Raw genomic sequence first — 14,097 nt, forward strand, 5'->3', positions numbered from 1 at the left:
GGGTTATAGGGGGTTATAATGGGGTTATAGGGGGTTATAGTGGGGTATAGGGGGTTATTATGGGGTATAGGGGGCTAGAATGGGGTTATAGGGGGTTATAGTGGGGTTATAGGGAGTTATTATGGGGTATAGGGGGCTAGAATGGGGTTATAGGGTTAGAATGGGGTATAATGGGGTTATAGGGGGTTAGAATGGGGTATAATGGGGTATAATGGGGTATAATGGGGTTATAGGGGGTTAGAATGGGGTATAGGGACCCATAGGGACCCATAGGGACACATAGGGACCCATAGAGGGATAATAGGGTTATTATGGGGTTAGAATGGGGTTATAGGGGGTATAGGGACACATAGGGACACATGGGGACCCATAGAGATACATAGGGACACATAGGGACCCATAGAGACCTATAGAGACCCATAGGGATACATAGAGACCCATAGGGATACATAGAGACCCATAGGGATACATAGAGACCCATAGGGACACATAGAGACACATAGGGATACATAGAGACACATGGGGACACATAGGGACACGTAGGGACCCATAGGGACACATAGGGATACATAGAGACCCATAGGGATACATAGAGACCCATACAAGGGAACCGGGACCGGACGAGGAGGCTGCAATGGGATAATAGGGATAATAGGGTTAGAATGGGGTATAATGGGGTTATAGGGGGTTATAGTGGGGCTATAGGGGGTATATGGGGTTATTATGGGGTTATAGGGGGTTATAGTGGGATTATAGGGGGTATATGGGGTTATTACGGGGTTATAGGGGGTTATAATGGGGTATAGTGGGGTTATAGGGGGTTATAATGGGGTTATAGGGGGTTATAATGGGGTTATAGGGGGTTATAATGGGGTTATAGGGGGGTTATAGGGGGTTATTATGGAGTTATAGGGGGTTATAATGGGGTATAGAGACCCATAGGGACCCATAGAGACACATAGCAATCTATAGGGACCCATAGAGACACATAGAGATCCATAGGGACACATAGGACACATAGGGACCCATAGAGCCCCATAGGGACCCATAGGGACACATAGGGACACATAGGGACCCATAGGGACCCATAGAGACACATAGAGATCCATAGGGATACATAGAGACACATAGGGACACATAGGGACACATAGGGACCCATAGGGACACATAGGGACACATAGAGATACATAGAGACCCATACGGGGCAACGGCCGCGTCCCATATAAGGGAACCGGGGCGGGACGACGAGGCTGGAAATAATGGGGAGAATAGGATTATAATGGGGTATAATGGGGTTATAGGGTTAGAATGGGATATAATGGGGTTATAATGGGGTATAATGGGGTTATAGGGGGTTAGAATGGGGTATAGGGACCCATAGGGACCCATAGAGACCCATAGGGACACATAGAGACCCATAGAGGGATAATAGGGTTATTATGGGGTTAGAATGGGGTTATAGGGGGTATAGGGACACATAGGGACACATAGGGATCCATAGGGACACATAGGGACACATAGAGACACATATAAGGGAACCGGGGCGGGATGAGGAGGCTGCAATGGGATAATAGGGATAATAGGGTTAGAATGGGGTATAATGGGGTTATAGGGGGTTATAATGGGGTTATAATGGGGTTATAGGGAGTTATAATGGGGTTATAGGGGGTTAGAATGGGGTATAGGGGGTTATAATGGGGTATACGGGGTTATTATGGGGTATAGGGGGCTAGAATGGGGTTATAGGGGGTTATAGTGGGGTTATAGGGGGTTATAATGGGGTTATAGGGGGTTATAATGGGGTTAGAATGGGGTATAATGGGGTTATAGGGGGTTATAGTGGGGTTATAGGGTTAGAATGGGACCCATAGGGATATATAGGGTTACAATGGGGTTAGAATGGGGTTATAATGGGGTTATAGGGGGTTAGAATGAAGTTATAGGGGGTTATAATGGGGTTATAGGGGGTTATAGTGGGGTTATAGGGGGTTATAATGGGGTTATAATGGGGTTATAATGGGGTTATAGGGGGGTTATAGGGGGTTATTATGGGGTTATAGGGGGTTATAATGGGGTATAGAGACCCATAGGGACCCATAGGGACCCATAGAGAACCATAGCAATCTATAGACCCATAGGGACACATAGCAACCCATAGAGAACCATACGCGGCCCATAGGGATACATAGAGACCGGGCGAGGAGGACCCATAGAGGACCCATAGGACCCGAGTAGAGAAACCCAATAGGGAACCCATAGGGATACATAGAGACCCCTAAGGAGAGACCTAGAGACGCCAATAGGGAATACATAGATGACCCAGTAGAGATACATAGAAGACCCATAGGGAATACATAGGGGAGGCGCGAGTGGAGACACATAGAGACAGCGATACGGGGACGCCATAGAAGTACCCATCAGGGACCCATAAGGGACACATAGGGAACACATAGAGACCCATAGAGACGCATAGGGACCCATAAGAGACCCATAGGGACAGGCGCCATAGGACTGACATAGAGACTCATGAGGGACACATAGGGCACCCATAGAGACACATAGGGACCCATAGGGACCCATAGAAGACCCCACAGACCCCATAGGGGCCCCATAGGCCCCAACCAGCGGTGTCACTCACCACAACGTGAGCCAGGCCGGTTGTCCCATCGAGCAGAATGGAGACCCAGGGGGGGGGCTGGGGGGGAACAATGGGGGTCAATAGGACAATGGGGTCAGGGGGGCCATTTTGGGGCCATTTTAGGGATATTGGGTCATTTTGGGGGCCATTTTAGGATAATTTGGGGCCCAACTCACCGGGTGACGTCAATCCTGAGCGACGCTGAGGGGTCCTGAGGGGGGAGAAAGGGGTCAGGGGGACACTGGGGGTCTCTAATGGGGGCCATGGGGGACATGGGGGACAATGGGGGCACTGGGGGACAATGGGGGGTATGGGGACAATGGGGGGCAATGGGGACCAATGGGGGGTCGGGGGGGACAATGGGGGGCAAATGGGGGTAATGGGGGCAATGGGGGCAATGGGAGCAATGGGGGATAAATGGGGGACAATGGGGGGCAATGGGGAACAATGGGGTACAATGGGGGATAATGGGGGGCAATCGGGGGGACAGTGGGGGCAAATGGGGGACAATTGGGGGTCAATGGGGGAGTTAATGGGGAACAATGGGGGACAATGGGCAAGTGGGGGACAATGGGGGTCGGGGGGAACAATGGGGGGCAATGGGGGATAATGGGGGCAATGGGGAACAATGGGGGCAATGGGAAACAATGGGGGGATAAATGCGGGAACAATGGGGGATAATGGGGGGCAATGGGGGAATCAGATGGGGGGTCAATGGGGAACAATGGGGGGGCAATGGGGAACAATGGGGGCAATTGGGGGACAATGGGGGCAATGGGGGGATAAAAGGGGGGGGGGACAATAGGGGACAATGGGGGGCAATGGGGAACAATGGGGGGCAAATGGGGGGCAACTGGGGTCCAAAGGGGGACAATGGGGGAACAGTGGGGAACAATGGGGGACAATGGGGGATAATGGGGGGCCAATGGGGACAGTGGGGGATAAATGGGGGGGCAATGGGGAACAATGGGTACAATGGGGTCAATGGGGGCAATGGGGGACAATGGGGGTCGGGGGGGACAATGGGGGAACAATGGGATAGTGGGGGGCAATGGGGAACAATGGGGGGGCAATGGGGAACAATGGGGGAGGCAATGGGAACAATGGGGGGCAATGGGGATAGAGTGGGTCAATGGGGGAAACAATGGGGGATAAAATATGGGGACAAATGGGCAGATGGGGCAATGGGGAACAATGGGGGGCAATGGGGGATAATGGGGGATAATGGGGGGCAATGGGGGATAATGGGGGGACAATGGGGGGCAATGGGGGACAATGGGGGATAATGGGGGGCAATGGGGAACAATGGGGGGCAATGGGGGACAATGGGGGGCAATGGGGGATAATGGGGGTCAATGGGGACAGATGGGGGATCGGGGGGGGACAATGGGGACAATGGGGGACAATGGGGGATAAATGGGGGGCAATGGGGAGACAATGGGGGCAAATGGGGGACAATGGTAGCAGGGGAACAGGGGATCGTGGGGCAGGGGGTCAATGTGGGGGGGGCTGCTATGGGGCAGCAATGGGTCAGGGACCCAATGTGGGGAGGGCGGGGGGGCTGCTATGGAGCCGCTATGGGGCAAGGGGGCCCAATGTTTGGGGCTGCTATGGGGCCCAATGTGGGGCTGCTATGAGACTGCTATGGGGCAAGGGGGGGCAATCTGGGTCTGCTATGGGGCTGCTATGGGGCAGGGACCCAATCTAGGGCTGCTAAGGGGCCGCTATGGGGCAGGAGGGCCAATCTGGGGCTGCTATGGGGCAGCAATGGGGCAGGGACCCAATGTGGGGCTGCTATGGGGCCGTTATGGGGCTGCTATGGGGCCACTATGGGGCAGGGACTCAATCTAGGGCTGCTCTGGGGCTGCTATGGGGCAGGGACCCAATGTGGGGCTGCTATGGGGCCAATGTGGGGCTGCTATGGGGCAGCAATGGGGCAAAGGGACCCAATTGTAGGGCTGCTATGGGCCGCTCATGGGCAGGGCATCCTGGGGCTTGCTATGGGGGCAGGGGCGAATCTGGGGCCGCTATGGGGCCACAGCAGGGCTCAGTGTGGGGCTGCTATGGGGCATGGGGCCAATCTGGGGCTGCTATGGGGCCGCATGGGCAGGGACCATAATGTGGGGCTGCTATGGTGCCGAATGGGGCAGGGACCCAAATGTGGGCCGTTATGGGGCTGCTAATGGGGCCCTATGGCAGGGCTTGGGTGTGGGGCATGCTATGGGGCAGCAATGGGGCAGGACTAATGTGGGGCCGTTATGGGGCTGCTATGGTGCCGCAATGGGGCAGGGACCCAATGTGGGGCCGTTATGGGGCTGCTATGGGGCCGCTATGGGGCAGGGCTTGGTGTGGGGCAGCTATGGGGCCGCTATGGGGCAGGGCTCGTTGTGGGGCCGTACCTCTCCCCATGGCAGCGCATCCATGTGGGGCAGCAGCAGCAGCAGCAACAGGGCAGAGATGGAGCTTCTGATCCCGGTTCTGGTCCCGGTTCTGGTCCAGGTCCTGGTACTGGTGGTCCCGGTTCTGGTCTCGGTTCTGGTGCTGGCTCCAGTCCCGGTTCTGGTCCCGGTTCTGGTCCCAATGGTCCCGGTTCTGGTCTCGGTTCTGGTCCCGGTTCTGGTCCAGGTCCCGGTGCTGGTTCCAGTCCCGGTTCCGGTCCCGGTTCTGGTCCCATTGGTGCCGGTTCTGGTCCCAGTTTTGGTCCCGGTCCCGGTTCCAGTTCTGGTCCCAGTGGTCCCAGTTCCAGTCCCGGTTCCGGTCCCGGTTTTGGTCCCGGTTCTGGTCCAGGTCCCGGTGCTGGTTCCGGTCCCGGTTCCAGTCCCGGTTCTGGTCCCATTGGTGCTGGTTCCAGTCTCAGTTCCAGTCCCGGTTCTGGTCCCGGTTCTGGTCCCATCGGTGCCGGTTCTGGTCCCATTGGTGCTGGTCCCGGTCCCGGTTCCAGTCCCGGTTCTGGTCCCATTGGTGCTGGTTCCAGTCCCGGTTCTGGTCCCATTGGTGCTGGTTCCAGTCTCGGTTCCAGTCCCGGTTCCAGTCCCGGTTCTGGTCCCATTGGTGCCGGTTCCAGTCCCGGTTCTGGTCCCATTGGTGCCGGTTCTGGTCCCGGTTCTGGTTGTGTCGGTTCTGGTCCCACAGTCCCAACACGGGGGGTCCATGGCAGCTCCCCCCCCCCACAACCACACGGGGCTTTTATGGGGCGCTGCGCCCACGTGTGGGGCAGCCCCACAACCCGAGGGGGGGGGGGAAGTTTGTGGGGGGGGGGACAGTTAATGGGGCCGGTGTGGGACCTATGGGGCCGGGGGGGGGAAGTTATGGAGCGGGCTGGGGAGTTATGGGGTGGGGGGGGGAAGTTATGGCAGGGGGAAGTTATGGGCGGGGGGGGCAGCTATGGGGCCGGGGGGGGGGCTATGGGGCGGGGGGGAGTTATGGGGTGGGGGGCAGCTATGGGCCCGGGGTGGGAGCCTATGGGGCGGGGGGGAACAGTTATGGGGGGGCGGGGGGAGCTTGCGGTTGGGGGGAAGTTTATGGGGCAGGGGAGATTATGGGGTGGGGGGAAAGTTATGGGTGGGGGGGGCATATGGGGCGAGGGGGTATATGGGCGGGGGGAAGTTGTTGGGGCGGGGGGGGAGCTATGGGGCGGGGGGGGAGCTATGGGGGCGGGGGGGGGGAAGTTATGGGGTGGGGGGGGAAAGTTATGGGGCGAGGGGGAGCTATGGGCGGGGGGAAAGTTATGGGTGGGGGGAGCTATGGGGCCGGGTGGGGAAGTTAATGGGGTGGGGGGTATGGGCGGTGGGGGAGTTGTGGGTGGGGGAAGTTGGGGTGACGGGGGGTTATGGGCGGGGGAGGTTAGGGGCTGGGGGGTTATGGGGCGGTGGGAGTATGGGGCGGGAAAGTTATGGGGCGAGGGGGGAGGTTATGGGCGGGTGGGGAGTTATGGGGCGGGGGGAGTTATGGGGCGGGGGAAGTTATGGGGCGGGGGGGGGGAAGTTCGTGGGGGGGGGGGGAGTAGTTTATGGCCAGGGGGGCTTATGGGGCGGGGGGGGGATAGTTATGGGCTGGGGGGAAGTTATGGGTGGGGGGGAGTTGTGGGCAGGAGGGGAAGTTATGGGGCGGGGGGTTATGGTGGGGGGGAGTTATGGGGCGCGGGGGAAGCTAATGGGCCAAGCAGGGGGGAGGCCATGGGGCGGGGGGGAATTATGGGCTCGGGGGGATTTATGGGGGTGGGGGGGGGTTATGGGCAGGGGGGAGTTATGGGCTGGGGAGCTATGGGGCGGGGGGGGGAAGTTATGGGCGGGGGGGAGCTAATGGGGCGGGGGGGGAGTTATGGGGCAGGGGGGGAGTTATGGGGTGGGGGGAAAGTTATGGGGCGGAGGGTAGTTGTTGGGTGGGGGGAAAGTTATGGGGCGAGGGGGGATTATGGGGTGGGGGGGGAGTATGGGGCGGGTGCGGGAGTTATGGGGTTGGTGGGGAAGTTATGGGTGAGGGGAGTTTATGGGCAGGGGGGGAGTTATGGGCGGGGGGAGTTATTGGGGCAAGGGGGGAGTTATGGGTGGGGGAGCTAATGAGGCCGGGGGGGGAAGTTATGGGGCGGGTGGGCGGGGAGCTATGGGGCAGGGGGGACAGTTATGGGGCGGGGGGGGAGTTTGTGGGGTGGGGGGGGAGTTATGGCGGGGGGGGAGTTATGGGGTGGGGAGGGAAGTTATGGGGCAGTAAATGGGGAAGGACGGAAAGAACACGGGGAAACACGGAACGGAACCAACACGACACGGGAACGGGGGGGGACAGCACGGGAATAACATGGGACTACATGGGAATGACATGGGAACTACATGGGAAGGACATGGGAACTACATGGGAATGACACGGGAAGGACATGGGAACTACATGGGAAGGACATGGGAACATATGGGAACTACATGGGAATAACATGGGACTACATGGGAAGGACATGGGAACTACATGGGAATGACACGGGAAGGACATGGGAACTACATGGGAAGGACATGGGAACTACATGGGAAGGACACGGGAAACACATGGGAAGGACACGGGAAGGGGGGGTCATATGTGGGGTATGGGAACATGGGAAGAACATGGGAAGAACATGGGAAGAGTGGGGTCATATGTGGGGTGTGGGAACATGGGAAGAACATGGGAACATATGGGAACTACATGGGAAGAACATGGGAACATACGGGAACTACATGGGAATGACATGGGAACTACATGGGAAGGACATGGGAAACACATGGGAAGGACATGGGAAGGGGGGTCATATGTGGGGTATGGAAACATGGGAACTACATGGAAGGACATGGGAAGGACACGGGAATGACATGGGAAGGACATGGGAAGGGGGGGTCATATGTGGGGTGTGGGAACATGGGAAGAACATGGGAAGAACATGGGAACTACATGGGAAGGGGGGTCATATGTGGGGTATGGGAACATGGAAAGGACACGGGAAGGGGGGATTCATATGTGAGGACATGGGAACAACATGGGAAGAACATGGGAACAACACGGGAACAACATGGGAACAACACGGGAACAACACGGGAAGAACATGGGAAGAACATGGGAACAACACGGGAACAACATGGGAAGCACACCCCCCCAGTAATAGGCCTCATTAGCATGTAATTAGCATCCTATGAATGAACACCCCCAATAATGAGAGTCCTCATTAATATGTAATTAGCCTTCCCATAATGAGAGTCCTCATTAATATGCAATTAGCACCCCCCCCCAATGAAAGGCCTCATTAATATGCAATTCCCCCCCCCCAAGCCTCATTAATATGTAATTAGCCCTACAATAAATGCCCCCCCATAATGAAAGGCCTCATTAATATGCAATTAGGAGCCCCCCATAATGAAAGGCCTCAAATATAATATGCAATTACCCACCCCCAACCTCAATTAGTATGTAATTACCCCCCCCCCCCATAATTACAGCCCTGCATTAATATGCAATTGAGAACCCCTCCATAAGCGAACAGCCTCATTAATATGCAATTGCCCCCCTCCATAACGACAGCCCTCATTAACATACAATTATCACACCCCAGCCCTCGTAGCGTAGTTCATAAATTACACTCACCCCCCCTGTTAGAATGGAAATCCCAGCCGGATGTGGGTCCGACGATGTGGGGCCGTGGGGCGCCCATTCCTGCCCCATAGATGGACTTCGTTCTATCGGGGGCCGGGGGGGGCGGGTTAGTGGGGCCTGCCCCATTATGCTGGGGGGGATTCCGGCTGTCTGACACCAAATCCTGCCCACGGCATCCGAGAAAACGGCCGGTTTCGGGCCCCCCATAGAAAAAATCGGCCGGTTTCGGGGCCCCCATAGAAAAAACTGTTGTTTGCGAGGTCTCTCCATAGAAAAAATGACCGTTTTTTTCGGGCCCCCATAGAAAAAATGGGGGCGGGTGCTTCGGGGGCCCCCCAGTAGAAAAGATGAGCGGCTTCGGGGCCCCCATAGAAAAAATGGCAGTTTCGAGGCGCCCCCCATAGAAAAAATGGCGTTTCGTGTACAATAAACTAACCATAGAAAAAAATGGAGTTTCGGGCCCCCCATAGAAAAATGGCGGCTTCGGGCACCCCCATAGAAAAAATGGCAGTTTCGAGTCGCTCCCATAGAAAAAATGGCCTATTTCAGCGTACCCCCCATACAAAAAATGGCGGTTTTTGGGGACCCCCCCCCACAAAAAATGTCAGTTTCGGGCCCCCCCCATACAAATAAAACCGGAGTTTCGGGGGCCCCCTCCCACAAAAAGATGGTCGTTTCAGGTCCCCCCCATACAATAAATGGCGGCTTTCACGGCCCCCCTCACACAAGAGATCGGTTTTCCATCTCCCCCATAGAAAAAATTGGCGAGTTCGGAGGTCTCCCCACAAAAGAAATGCTGTTTCGAGTCTGTCTCCCAATGTAAAAATGGCGGTTTTGGGCCCCCCATACAATAAATGTCGTTTCGAGCTCCCCCCCCCATACAAAAAACTGGACGGTTTCGAGTCCCCCCCCATACATTAAATGTCAGTTTCGAGTCCCCCCCCATACAAAACTGTCGGTTTCGGGTCCCCCGGCAGCAGTTTGGGCACTGATGGGCGTCCCCCCCAAACCAACGGTTTATAGGCCCCCCCGCACTTATGGGCAGGGATGGGTGCCCCCCCCCGGCACTTATGGGGCAGCTATGGGGCAGGGATGGGTGCCCCCCCGCAACTTATGGGCAGCTATGGGCAGGGCATGGGTGCCCCCCCCGGCACTTATTGGGCACCTATGGCAGGATGGGTGCCCCCCCCGGCACTTAATGGGCAGAGCTAGGGGCAGAAGGATGGGTGCCCCCCCTGGCACGTATGGGGACAAGCTATGGAGGATTGGGTGCCCCCCCCCCGCACTTTGGGCAGCTAATGGGGAGGGATGGGTGCCCCCCCTGGCTTTAATGGGCAGCTATGGGGCAGGATGGATGTTTTTCCACACCCGTGGTTGGTTATGGTGCGGTTATGGGCAGCTGTGGCGTCCCCAACTCGGGTTATGGGCGGATCTGGAGGTTCGGGTGTTCCCCCGGCAGCCCGCTAATGGGGGCAGGGATGGAAGATATGGGCAGGGATGAAGATGTGGGCAGGGATGAGAAGATATGGGCAGATGGAAGATATGCGGGCAGGATGAGATATGGGGCAGGGATGGAATATTTATGGGCAGGAATGGAAGATATGGGCAGGAATGGAAATATTGGCAGGATGGAGGTTATGGCGGCAGAGTGGATGAAGATATGGCAGGATGGAAGATATGGGCAGGGGCATGGGGAGGATATGGGCAGGATGGAAGCATTATGGGAGGGATGGAAGATATGGGGCAGGGATGGAAGATATGGGCAGGGATGGAGATATGGGGCAGGGAATGGAAGATATGGGGCAGGGATGGAAGATATGGGGCAGGGATGGGAAATATGGAGGCAGATGGAGGAATGGGCAGGGATGGAAGATATGGGCAGGAATGAAATAATGCGGCAGAATGGAAGATTTGGGCAGGAATGAAGATATGGGCGATGGAGGATATGGCGAGGGATGGAAGACTATGGCAGGATGGAAATATGGCAGGGAATGAAGATATGCGGGCAGGATGGAGGATATGGGCGGATGGAAGAATGATGGGCAGGGATGCGAAATATGGGGCAGGAATGAAGATATGGCAGGGGATTGAGTATATGGGGCAGGATGGAAATCATATCGGCAGGGATGGAGGATATGGGGCAGGGATGGAAGATATGGGCAGGGATGGAGGGATACTGGGGCAGGCATGAGACTATGGGGCAGGGAATGAAGCTATGGCGGCAGGGAATGGGAAGATAGGGGCAGTCGTATGGAAGATATGGGCGCAGGAATGAGGATATGGGCACAGGTATGAAGATATGGCAGGGATTGGAAAGATATGGCAGGGGATTTGAGATATGGCAGGATGGAATATGGCAGAATGGACGCTATGGGCAGGGATGGAAGATAATGTGCAGGGATGAGGATAATGGGCGAGGGAATGAAGATATGGCAGGGGATGGAGATATGGGCAGGAATTGGAGATATGGGGCAGGGGAATGAGAATATTTGCAAGATGTGAGGATATGGGGCAGGGATGGAAGATATGGGCAGGGAATGGAAGATATGGCAGGATGGAGGTATGGGCAGGGATGAGATATGGGCAGGAGAGATATGGGAGGATGGAAGATTATGGGCAGGGAATGGAAGATATGGCTGCGGAATAGGAAATATGGGGGCAGGAATGAAGATATGGCGCAGAATGAAGATTATGGGCAGATGGAGGATATGGGGCAGGTGGAAGATATGGGCAGGGATGGAAGATATGGGGCAGGGATGGAGATATGGGGCAGGGATGGGAATAATAGGCAGGGATGGAAGATATGGGCAGGAATGCGAGATATGGGGCAGGTGGAGATATGGGCAGGGATGGAAGATATGGGCAGGATGGACAGATATGGGCAGGAATGGAAGCTATGGGTCACCCCCCACGCGCAGCGCAGTTATGCGGCAATTGATGTGTTTGTTATGGCTTTATAGGGCAGCATATAGGCAAGCCTATGGGGCAGCTATTTGGCAGCTATGGGCAGCTAATGGGCAACTATTAGGGCAGCTATGGGCGTTATAGGGCCACTATAGGGCATCTGTAGACCCCGTGCCGCTATTGGGCAGCTATGGGTCATTATAAGGCAGTTATAGGGTGGCTATGGGGCAGCTATAGGGCCGCTATGGGGCAGCTATAGGGCAGCTATGGGGCCACTATAGGGCATCTGTAGGGCTGCTATGGGGCAGCTATGGGTCATTATAAGGCAGTTATAGGGTGGGCTATGGGGCAGCTATAGGGCCGCTTTGGGGCAAGCTAAGGGCAGCTCATGGCCACATATAGCGGCATCTGTAGGCTGCTATGCGGGCAGCTATGGGTTCATTATAGGCAGTTATAGGGTGGCTATGGGCGCTATAGGGCCCTATGCGGGCAGCTTAGGGCAGCTATGGGCACTATAGGCAATCTGTAGGCTGCATATGGGTCATTAAAAGCAGTATAGGGTGGCTAGTGGGGCAAGCTATTAGGGCCCCTAAATAGAAGGCATCTATAGGGCAGCTATGGGTCCCACCCCCCTCACCATTGCCCCATATACTCCCTCATCCTCCTCTCCCATTCCCTTTCATCCTGCTCCGATCTCCCCCTCCCCTTTTTAAATCCCACCCCCCTGCCCCCCAGTCCCCCTGCCCCCCAAGTCCAACCCTCTGCCCCCCAAGTTCCCCCCCCTGCCCCACATATGGCCCCCCCCCCCACTAACTTGTGGTCCCCCCCCCCACCTTATGAGTCCCCTGATTGGCTCTGACGTCCCCCACCCCAAAATGGGTGACCCTGGCTTTGCCCCCCCCCCCAAAGCCAGCCCCCTTTGAGTCCCATTTCAGCCTCGTTTTTGGAGGGCTGCCTGACCCCGCCCCCCCCGGCCCCAAACCCCCCCCTGAGTGGTCCCACCCCCCCCCGAAAGTGAACAGCCGGAAACACGTTGGTGGGGTTAAATAAAGGGGGGGGGAGGGGGGACAAAGGAGACCCCCCCCCGTATAATGGGGTGAATGGACGCGGAGGTCTTAAAGAGGACGCGGAACTTATATGGAGACGGGAGGCCTTAAAGGGACAGCGACACATTATATGGGACGGGGCGGCCTTAAAGGGACAGCGACACATTATATGGGACGGGGAGGCCTTAAAGGGACAGCGACACATTATAGGACGGGCGGAAAACTTAAAAGGACAGCGACCATTAACTGGACGGAGCTTTAAAGGGACAGCGACACCGCGGGAGCCAGCTGTAGAGAGAGCAGAGCGGGGGGAGTAATTAATGGGGTTGATTAATTACATGAGGGGTAATTAATGGGAGTGATTAAATTAATATGGGGTAATTAATCATGGGGGGGAAGTTAATGGGGGGAGAATTGGGGGAGTAATTAAATAAAGGGGTAATTAATGCCGGTAATTAAATTAATATTGGTGTAAGAATGGGGGTAATTAATTAACTGAGTACATTAATATGCGGGTAATTAATTATGGGCGGTAATAATTAATATGGGTAATTAATTTTGGGGGGCGGTAATAATTTATTGGGGTATAATTCATGGGGGTAATTAATTTAATATGGGGGTATTAATAATGGGGTATTAATGGGGTTAATTAATTAGTATGGGGTAATTAACCATGGCGGTAATTAATATGGGGTATGTAACATGGGAAATTAATAATGGGTTGTAAATTCAATGGAGTAATAATGGGAGGGTAATATGATTGGGGGGTATTAATACGGAGGGGTAATTAATGGGGGTAATTAACACCAGGGGACGGTAATTAATGGCGGGTAATTAATAAATAGTGCGGTAATTAATAATGGGCTAATTAATTAATGGGGGTATTAATGGGGCGTAGTTAATACGAAGGCGGGTAATTAATATGGCCGGTAAATTAATATGGTGTAATTAATTAATGAGGTAATTAATATGGCGGTTAATATTGGGGGGTTAAAAAAATTTAAAAATTTAATGGGAGGTAATTAATGGGGCTAAATTAATGGGAGGTATTTAATGGGGGTTATAATAGCGGGGGGTAAATTAATGGGGTAATTAACACCAGGGGGGTAATTAATGCGGGTAATTAATTTAATGGGGTATTAATGGGGGTAATATAATTAATGGGGTAATTAATATGGGTAATTAATTAAATGGGGGGTAATTAATGGGGGTAATTAACACCAGTGGGGGTAATTAATGGGGGTAATTAACAACAAGGGGGTAATTAATGGGGGTAATTAATTAATGGGGTAATTAATATGGGGATAATTAATATGGGGGGTAATTAATGGGGGTAGTTAATTACGGGTTACATTAATGGGGGTAATTAATGGGGAGAGTTAATTTAATGGGATTCGGCGG

At 54.8% G+C, this 14,097-nt stretch overlaps 2 protein-coding genes across 2 annotated transcripts in view; both read right to left on the minus strand.

Annotated features, from left to right (window-relative positions):
* Positions 1–2,810: 2,810 nt before the first annotated feature.
* On the minus strand, positions 2,811–5,883 carry LOC107307602 (putative per-hexamer repeat protein 5). The gene is made up of 2 exons (XM_032441892.1): positions 5,038–5,883; positions 2,811–2,849 (listed from the first exon to the last, which is right to left on the minus strand). Exons 1-2 carry the CDS (start codon positions 5,788–5,790, stop codon positions 2,811–2,813), a joined length of 792 nt encoding a protein of 263 aa, XP_032297783.1. The 5' UTR covers positions 5,791–5,883.
* A 6,153-nt stretch (positions 5,884–12,036) lies between these two features.
* Positions 12,037–14,097, minus strand: part of GPANK1 (G-patch domain and ankyrin repeats 1) — a 4,456-nt gene continuing 2,395 nt past the window's right edge. The window contains exons 2-4 of the mRNA XM_015851128.2: positions 12,973–12,984; positions 12,784–12,899; positions 12,037–12,080 (exon numbers count right to left, since the gene is read on the minus strand). Of these exons, the coding sequence (XP_015706614.1) occupies positions 12,037–12,080; positions 12,784–12,899; positions 12,973–12,984 (172 nt within the window). The remainder of the gene's footprint in view (positions 12,081–12,783; positions 12,900–12,972; positions 12,985–14,097) is intronic.

This window comes from Coturnix japonica, unplaced genomic scaffold (assembly GCF_001577835.2).
Source record: "Coturnix japonica isolate 7356 unplaced genomic scaffold, Coturnix japonica 2.1 chrUnrandom696, whole genome shotgun sequence".
NCBI lineage: Eukaryota > Metazoa > Chordata > Aves > Galliformes > Phasianidae > Coturnix > Coturnix japonica.